The sequence below is a fragment of the Triturus cristatus genome, chromosome 7 (genome assembly GCF_964204655.1).
Source record: "Triturus cristatus chromosome 7, aTriCri1.1, whole genome shotgun sequence".
Classification (NCBI taxonomy): Eukaryota; Metazoa; Chordata; class Amphibia; order Caudata; family Salamandridae; genus Triturus; species Triturus cristatus.
In genome coordinates, this window is record NC_140590.1 from 1,624,713,368 (window position 1) to 1,624,723,363 (window position 9,996).

At 42.1% G+C, this 9,996-nt stretch overlaps 1 protein-coding gene across 1 annotated transcript; it reads left to right on the plus strand.

The window, feature by feature from the left end:
* The first annotated feature begins 3,328 nt into the window (after window positions 1–3,328).
* FNDC11 (fibronectin type III domain containing 11) lies at window positions 3,329–4,246 on the plus strand. The gene has a single exon (XM_085614604.1). The coding sequence runs from the start codon at window positions 3,329–3,331 to the stop codon at window positions 4,244–4,246; it is 918 nt and encodes a 305-aa protein (XP_085470730.1).
* The last annotated feature ends 5,750 nt before the right edge of the window (window positions 4,247–9,996 follow it).

Genomic DNA, 9,996 nt, shown 5'->3' on the forward strand with positions numbered 1-9,996 from the left:
AGCTGCTATCCCATTCGACTAGCCTACTGAAAGAATAGCATTCAATTAGAGAGTGCCCTGACAAGGGCACGAGCCACTAGAAAATTTACCTCTGTCCCTCAAAAATATATTGTTGCTTGCTATGACAGGATGGGCACTTCACTCCTTGCTTGATGGTCTGTGGGCAGTTCAGAGGGGCAAAAGGGTTTCCTAGTAGAATTATTGAACCCCCATTTACATTTCTCCTCAAGTGACTGAAACTAAATCTCTGCACAACAAACACCACACTCATTGAGACCTCCGAAGTTTAGCAACGAGAACTCTTGGTCTTTGAAATGTTTCCTTTGCAGGACCGAAATGTGCATCTACTGCCTGCAACGCAAACGTTTAACAAGGATTGTTAATTTTGTCTCTGTGCTACTGTAGAATCGTACATTCACCTTTCTAAATACCTACCTTTGAATTGCATAGATCACTGGTGTAGAATTTGGCGTCATAACTCTGGCTAGTAATTTGGTGGCAACTTCTGATTCTCTTTACCGATCTTCATTTTATGTGTAGTACATTCTTCTTAGGTGTAATATACGGGATAAAGTACCCACTGTCGTAAATATTAAGATATTGCAAGTCACAGAGGAGTTCCATTGCCATATAGAAGAACGAAGATGATGGTCGAGATCCTTTATAAGGTTATGGAAGTCCGAAGTGAGCTGCAATATCTTTACCACAAGTACCTTATTCCATATAATACATGGTCACACCTTCACCTTTCCCACAAACTACTTAATTACTTGGTGCATAGTTCGTTCATATAAAAGAGAAAGCATGTTTACAAATATGAAGGATGAATATAGAATCACTAATGCAAAATTAAATATATAAAAAAACTAGATGTTTCTTGCAAAAAGTTTTTTGAAGTCACTGTTTTTAAAATAAATACATAGTATATTGGGATGTGTAGAAATATGCAGAAGTATTCTCACTTTGCTATAATCACCTAAGGAGTGCAAAAAAGAAACCTGCTGCCTTAAGTATGTCTTTTCTGCTTGTCACTGCAAGCTAGATAAACAGAGCAGATAAAAGAAAAGCACATTTTCATTTTTTTTTTTAACAGCTGCTTTAATTATGCTCCTTGACCTAACCTGCTTTCCCCTCAGCTGGCTCTGGCAGCAGGCATTATGACTTCAGAACTCAACTGTAATAAGTATTTACAGTAGAGTTGTGATTTCATTTCTTTATATGAGGCAACTGGGTGTGTCATACGTCGCCAATAAAAATAAAAAATGCACAATCCCACGTATGGTAAAGAAATCGTTTTTTTTTTATACAGGGCTGCAGAATCCTATGTACTATAAGTAAATTACCTACAGGTGTGGGAAAAGTTTTGTTTGGGATTGCTGTGTTAACTCTATTCTGAGGGTCTATACTATACCTAGATCACATCCTTGAGTAACTTGACTTTAAGAGAATAAAGTGCTACAACAGTACCATGACCCCAGGACATGGCTCCCATTGTCACATGTGGAGTACAGCAGCCCCTGACTAGCCTGGCACCCCAGGAAAGGATTTGTAGATTTAATGTGCATATGTGTTTGTGTTCTTATAGCATCAAAAAACTATGACTGTACTATTTGACAATAATTAATAGTAGTGTAAAGAAAACTATTAACTGATTATGTCACCTCCCCAAATAATCTTGCATCCATTGGCATCTCACCTACACCAGACATGTTTAGAAATATTCAAACAAAACATCTGGAAATGTTTTTAATAAACAATAGTACATAACTAAATACATTAGTTATTTTATGTTAGTACTGTGGAGTTTTTCAGAGAATGTGCAAATGAATAGCTAATGAATTATGTACATTAATTTTCTGCATCAATAATTGTTTTATAGAAAGGTCCCCAAAATAAAGACAATATTGTTTTATTTATGAAATTCATCATCCCAAACGAGGGGCTCTATTCAATTCAAACGAGGGGCTCTAGATTTCTAACCTTGGTAAAAATAGATAATCAAGGCATACTGTCCATATTTCCTAGAGAAGACAGTAGCTATTCAATCCACATAGAAGAGAAAAGGAGGACTGAGGTGACAGGCGCTCCACGAAGAAAAAACAGACTGGAAGTGGGTGTGGCCACCACTCAGACTTCTGCGCTTACTTATTATACTCTTAAGATGCAAGAAGACCTCCTTGGGTATTGTAGAATAGGAGGAGGTCCCATACATATAGTTGATGGTGTGCTAACCTAAGACTAACATGGAGTAAAAGATGGAGAGGAGTCTAACACCACCTTCAGCTACACCGCCCTCAGGGTCTGTGCAAGGAAGTAGAGGAAAGGCATGAAAGCATTAGACCTCATGTTGGTGCGTGCACGAGTATGTAGATAGGCAGGGATTATAGGAGGCCTAACGAAAGCCGAAGACTTATATGAGCTTTTAACATGGACAAAACATTGCTTTAGACAAATGAGTCATTGTATCTCATCAGGTTCCTGATATACATGGATTGTTAACCATATCTGGGTACTCAACAATCAAGGACATCCCCTTGGGTATACCTCAAGGTATTTTTCTGACGTAGCAGTATCCGTGCTATAATTCAGTCTCTATTTATGTAAGAGCTCCCTGCACTGGTTGAGTGCACCAAGGTGATATTTACTTACCGTGTTGTGGAAAATTGTCTATGATGAAGCATGCCAGGATACGTTGTGGGTGAGGCAGTTTTTCCAAAATCTATAAGATATTTACAGGTTTCAACAGAACCTCTCAATCAAGACCATGGCATCTTTTGTATGCCTAGGTTTAACACCTCTTTATCTTCATATGTGTATTCAGGATTTTTTTTGACAGCTTGGGGCTAGTGCCCCTTTGTAGTTCTTGCACCATGCAGTAATAGCCCAGCAAATATTATTTTGCTAGACCTGCTTCATCTTCAGTGTTTGAATAAATCTTATAAGGGGCTAGGCCAGTCTTAAATGTGCTGCAAATATCTTTAGGTTTATTGCATCGCCACCCTTGCCCCACAAAGTGAAGCTCTACTGTTGTTTCTTCCCAATCTAGACACCACTTTCTTTAAAAAGATTTTTTCTCATTCATGTAAATCACTTTCTTCAGAAATGGCAATCTTTTTACTCCACCTATCAAAAAGATAGATTTAAATACTCCACACATCTAAATTGTGAACAAGGTACCCAACGCCTTATGCAAGACTGAAAACAGACTCCTGAGCTTCTGAACTTGCCAGATTTATATCACCCCTGTAGCCAGTTCTGTCACACCCCCTAACTGTCTATGTCTGCTTCTCTTTCAGAGTGATGAAACAAGGAAGGAGTTCTGAAGACAATGAACGCCAAACAGACGTATAAGCTGAGCAGCCAGAACAGTGTCTCATACGGAAGTGAAGAGCAGGAAGACGAGACCTGGAAGATGTACCAGGAGCGGAAGAATATCATCCTGGAATTCCTCAACTCTGAGCTCAGTATCACCCTGCTCAAGAGACATCAGACCCGGGTGGAGCTCCTGAAGAAATGCTCCTACTACATTGAGATCCTGCCAAAACATCTGGCGCTTGGTGACCAGAACCATCTCATGCTACCCACCACCATGTTCCAACTCATCGACCCTTGGAAGTTTCAGAGAATGAAGAAAGTGGGCACGGCACAAACTAAGATCCAGCTGTTGCTCCTTAGTGACCTACTAGAGCAGTTAAAGCAGGGCCGAGTGGCACTAGTAGACCTACTCAAGTCCTACACTGCAGCTACCTTCCTGTCAGACTGGGATACTGTCAGTCGGAGAATTTCTGAACTTTCTGGGCTTATGGACAACTTCCTCACCACACTGGTTCCCGGAAGACTCTACATCAAGCATAGACTAGTGTCTGATATTGGGACGACCAAGATCCCACACATCAGACTGGTCTTGAGGACCAAGATGCCAGTGGCCTTTGACAGGAAAGAGTCTGTGGCCTATGAGGACTGGGTTTCCCTTCGGTGGTTCAGCATGGGTCAGCATTCGCAGCCCGACCAATATGAGCTCCGTTTCAAGCTGCTGGATCCTCGGACACCACAGGAGAGGAGCCAAAGTGGTGGAATTCCAGTCACCTCCAACAGCTTTGAGATCAGGAACCTTCTGTCCAATCGGTCATACGAGTTCTCCATCAAGAGGGCAGACACATACACACTGGTGTATGAAGCCTGGCACGACACCATGAGCCTGAGAACCAAGCCGAGCACCAGCGAGCATGTGCAGTCCATGGACTAGCACAAAGAGGGTAGCAGCGCGGTTTGATTCACAGAAAAGCATGCAAACACTTCTAAATCATCAATACGTTAAATACTTAATAAAAAAAATAACACACGGTAGAAAGTGAAACTAGGTTGAATCTGAAGATCTGTTTTATAAAAAAGTGTTTTTGAGATAGTTTATTGCCAATCACCTGTAAAGGCCACATGAAACAGGGGGTGTTCATGGGGGTAAGGAAAGGGGCTACAGTGCTATAAGATGTAACACAAGTTTACTATTTAGGGATTGCTTGAAGATGCTAGAGGGGATTTAGTACAAGCAACAGGAAAGCGCGTTATTGCAATTAGACACCTGTCATGGCTCCAGGTTGTTTGATAGACAGGCAAAAGTCATGTAGTAGCCTGTTGATAAAGCATTGGGACATTGAGGTAGGGATCATTTAGGAGGCAGGCAATGGATCACTTAAGGTACAAGAAAGGTGAACAGTTGTCAGTCACAAAATGAGAAAAGAGGAAGCGGTCAGGGGACATGTGACTGACTTTGCAATTTTTTGCCTATCCTCTATTATACTTTTGTAGCATAGTTAGTAGTTTGTGAAAGGGTGTAGAAGCAGCAGGGGCAAATTTAGTACACCCAATAGTAGCACAAGCTCCTTTCAACCATTCACATTTAATCTTGATAGGGGCACCTAGGCCTTCCAGTTTTCCCTGGCCACACAGTAATACCCAACCTGCCACATTATGGGTATCATATATAAGTGTGTGATATTACAGTGTACAACACCTGACAATGAAAATGGAGTCTCTTTTGGTCAGGTTGCTACATAGCACACAAAGAGCACCTCAGGCATTTGTCTGGATCCTTAATACCTGCTGCCTTCTAATACTTTTAATGGTGACTATATACTGAATCCAGCTATCAGGGCATGTGTAATGAGGACACTAGATGACCCTTCCTGTTAAGACACCTTTTTTTACATTATTCCTATAGACTTAAGTGATTCTAGAGAGGACAACACATTCATGTAAACAGCTAATGTCCTCATGCGCACCCAGGTATCAATAGAAAATTCATTTTTCAGATACCTTTGTAGCCACTCTGGCTAGAGGGTTAATTTGTCAAAGACAGAGGTTCCCCATTCAAAGGCATGCTTCAATTTTCAGTTCAAGAACAGCAAATGAAGCAAGCTCCTGTTTGCTTTAAGTATTTTAAGTACAGTCTTCTTGCAAGAAATCTTTAAAACCCTGCAGAAAAACTGTGATCCTTTGTTGGAGGAAATTAGGCGGTGGATGGATGAAGTCTTTATTATCTGTAGTACAATGAAAATCCTATCTCGCCATCATTTATGTTGTTCGTGTCCTCCCTATAAAAGGTTTATGTCCAAGGTGGGAAGGATAGCTAGGATATAAAATAATGTTAGGTGAGGCAAAAAGAACAAAACGCTAGTCATAAATAAAGTGTTTCTCCCATTAGTTATTGTGGATTTTCTTTTGATACTTGAAATTGTCTCATATGGTTCAAACAACATGAACAGCAACAAAACATGTTGGTAAATTTGGAGCGGGAATCACATGGTAAAGATGATTGCATACATTTAAGGAATTGTAAGCTGTTAGCAAAAATATTAAAAGAACATTTTTGCAGCAGTAAGCTTTGCTCTAGCAATATGAACATTTGTTGGATGGAACATACGCCTTTCCTTAGATCTACTGTTCTGGGTTGAAATACTGGAAGTGAATTTGTTTGAGTCCAATTTGTTTTGAAATTGTAGGATGGAGGTTGGTTACTTTATTGCATGTGATGGCCCTGTATGCAATGATCAGAGCAGGAAGGATTAAAATAGTTTAATTGTGGCTAGCCAGATAGCAGGATATCTCTCCACATGGACAAGGTAATACCTCCAAGATAATGTGACTATCAGATTCTCAAATACAGATGACACTAAAGGCTACTACATGTAGTGAACCTGAAGTCATGAGACATTGGAGTTCTCAATGAAAACTCCAATGTGAGGTATGGCTCAAGCATCTAGCGCAGCCTGGAAAAAGACTTCACTCAAGAAGGGAAGTGCTTTTGATAAATTGAAAAAAAATATGGTCTATTATTTTTTCAGATGTTTTAGGCCCTAGGATATTTTCTACAGAAAGTGGAAGTTATTGGCAAGTATTATATTTATAGATTTGCCTCTTGTTGCTAAGTGCTAATATTTCAATCTTCTCTTATCAAGTCCCTGTGCTACATTTTTTTCAGTTCGTCCTAGGCATCATTTACCAATGCTCTTGCCCTATCATTTAGATGTAAACAAGCACCTAATAAAAACTGCATGGAAAAAAGACACCTGAGATCAGGGCTACTGACCACATGAGGTGATTCGAATTGGAAGATTCCAAAGCCTTCCAAAGAATTCACAGATCCTTTTTTGAGTCCATGGGAATCATATAAAAGACATTCATGATTTTGAGCGCAAAGAAAGATGAGATACCCTTTTCATGATACACATTTACTCACAAAACGCCAGGCGTTGGCAGGTGATTTACGCAGGTCCTGGATCCCAAACATCATGCAAGGCCGTTCTCTTTCGGGTGCACGAGGACCATGTTCAGAAGGAAAATAATGTCCTTAGATATATCTCAAGTTGATGGTGCCAACTAGTGGCTGCTGGTATTACCTACCTCATCATTAATATATCACAAAAGCATGCCAGGCTTGATTTTGTGATATACAAATTAATGAATTGGAGAGGCAGGGTGGGACATTGCAAAATGTGAGACTCGGGTAAATGACCCCATATGCTCCCCTTAGGGATGGCCCTGCACTGGTCATTCATTTTACCAGCAACAATGGCTGGGTTATCAATCTAGTACCTTGCCTCAGTCTGCGCCAGTAGGTCATTTGAAAGGGTTGGCTAGGGCGGACCAGGGATTGGCGTTCAATCAGCAAAAAAAACTAAATAGTAGCAGTTCAAAACTAGTGCTCTGCATTTCTCTGTAGGGAGCACCCCTTGATGGCCCATATTTTGGTGGGTGTAGTCACATCACACCCACCATCATGAGGGCTTGCTGAGTCCACCTTTAGATGTCTAGGTGTAAGGTGTGCATGCAAAGACCATGAAAGCGTATCAGGAGACGCTCTCTCATGGGCTTGTAGACTTACTCCTGGCTTGCCTTTAGAGGGGGATCAGGATGTGCCCACAAAGAACCATTTTGACCCACCTGGGGCAGGTTAGCTGTGGGCAGGACATCGCCAATGGGCATTTTTAGACATAAATACAAGTCAGGTGTACACGCAGAGGTGTTCACTTACTGGTTATGGGGCTACACCCAATTTAAATGAGGGATCGCTCACTTTGTTTTACCAAATTGGAATATGAAAAAGCATGGGAGAGCATAAAATGGGTGCAAATGCATGCTGCACAAATAAGGCACTTTCACAATATGTCTCCAAGGCTATTGAAATGAAGACGTTGCTTAACAAATAGCATCATTTTCCAGTGCTTGATTTTTAGTAAATTTACTTTATTTTTTGTTTAAGAATTTAACTTTTAGCATTCACACAAGTTTGAATTGTTGAGTTTTATCTGCCCCCTGGGTGGGTAAAGTGAAAATATCTTGGGGACACCATGATAATTATGATTTTCCGGGAGGCCAATGTATATGTTCAATTATGTTTCTTATTGCACTTAGCACCCCTTTCTTGAGCTTTATTTTAGGGCAAGACTCCAAAGTTCATAGGGTTCCCTATTATCTGGCAGCTTCTCTTGAATAGACTTGATGCACATTTTAACATCTCCTTAATCTTGTTTAGGGTTCGATAACAATTGCTCAACTATTAGAGTGAGATTCTTTACTGGATACATCTGGATATCTTGGCCTTGACTCCCCGCTGAGGCTCTCATTCATCCTTGTCTATGGTCTGGGTTAGCCCTAGCTGGCTTTGGTTTTGTACTCTAAAGATTATATTTTCATATCAGTATGGTCACACAATCCCTTTTGCACAGAAAACAGCCAACATGTGCTTTGCCCTTTCACAGGACATTTTCAAGGCTGTGAAATGTAAAAAGGATCATCAGTCTAGAAATTAAAAAATATAAATAGAATTTTAAAACATCATAATCGGCAAGATGGCCGCCGTGAGGTTGTGGTGAGAAGTCGCTCCAGACCTCTCTCCCCGTGATACCCTGATGGCTGTGGAATAAGGACTATATACCCCTCTTATGGATCTGACTACCTGGTTGCAGCCAGGACTAACCAGGGTCCGTTCAAAATACCCTGCAACTAAAGTACAAATTACCTGGTTATTGCTAAAATTAACTGAGTGGAAAGCTGCGGTTCGAGCACAACTGGCGAGGATGCCGGCACGCTTAACTAAAGCCGACAAGGATAAGGATAAGGAGAAGACAAAAGCGCAACATGATACGCCAACAAACCAGCAAGGAACGGGTGGTAGAGGTGTCCATGCAAATGCAAAAAGAAGCAGCAATGATGTACCCCCGGGGTTACAACAGCGGGGGCCTGGCGCCATACGGAAAATAATACCCCCGGCTCAAAAGGGGAAGAAAATGGAGAAAGCGGAAAAAGCGGAGAAAGCGGAGAAAGCGGAGAAGGCTGAGGTGCGCTCAAAATCAGAGACAGCGACAGCAGAAAGAAACGATCGACCCCGGCCCGGGCAAGACCCGGATCACTTCACCGAAGATACTTCAACAGTTGCAAGGCAAGGCTTAAGCAAAGGAAAAGAAGCGGCACTAAGGCAGCCTACCTTGATGGAGGCGTTCACATCCAGAAGAAGCTCCCAGCCAGACACGGAGCAAATCGTAAACAGAAACGTCCTCGAGGACGCAACGGCAGACGCTCCCGGTGCGGAGGCAGCGGTCGCTAGGCAACCCCGAGACTTGGCAGCAACACTCGCCAGTAGCTGCAGCGGCAGCGGAGACGGAGGTAACGCAGGAGCCACAGCACTTAAGGTAATGCAGACTACATGCCTCAACAACAGCGGGCTGAAGGAGGCCAAGGGGCCTAGTAATAACTTAATACCAGACACAATCGGGGGGCCATATAGACCCGGGTCAGCTGGAAGCGCAGACATGATGGAGGCGCTAATTCAACTAGAAGCTGAGATGAGCAATAAAAGGGAAAAAGAAATAAACAATGAGGCCAGCAATCTTAGCTTAGCAGGAAAAAGTGCTTCACTGGCTGCAGATAATAAAATTTTGGGACTGGAGAAAAGAGAGGGAGCCTCATTGGAAGGAGAATGCTTTTTTTCAGTGAATGAAGACACCGATACTACCCAGTCAAGCGACGACACCTCAGAGGAGGGGGAGTTAGACGGAGAAACAAGCTCTGGATCAAGTTCATCAATGAAAGAAACCACGCAGAAAAAGAGAAGGGTAAAGGGTAGAAGGCATGGTGGAGGATTGGAATCACCTACAGTAGGGGGGAAGAAGTTAGACTGGGACTATTCTGCAACGTCGCAAACCTACTTAGAGGAAGGTAACTCCCAGACCTCATCCAGCGCAGTATCTGGCCCCCTTTGATATGATTTGCACCACACTTAAGCAGATGCAAGGGGAAGCAAGGTCAGAAAGTCGAAGGGCTAGGCAAGCCACAAAAAAAATCCATAATACCCTCAGGAAGGTTAATAAACTTTATGAAGGTGTCATCGAGAGAGTGACTGAGGTGGAGGAGCGGACCGGGAAGCTAGAGGATGATGTTGGGGCATGGCAGAATTTCAAACTGGAGCAGGAAAAATTGACTAGCGATTTGCAATGGAAG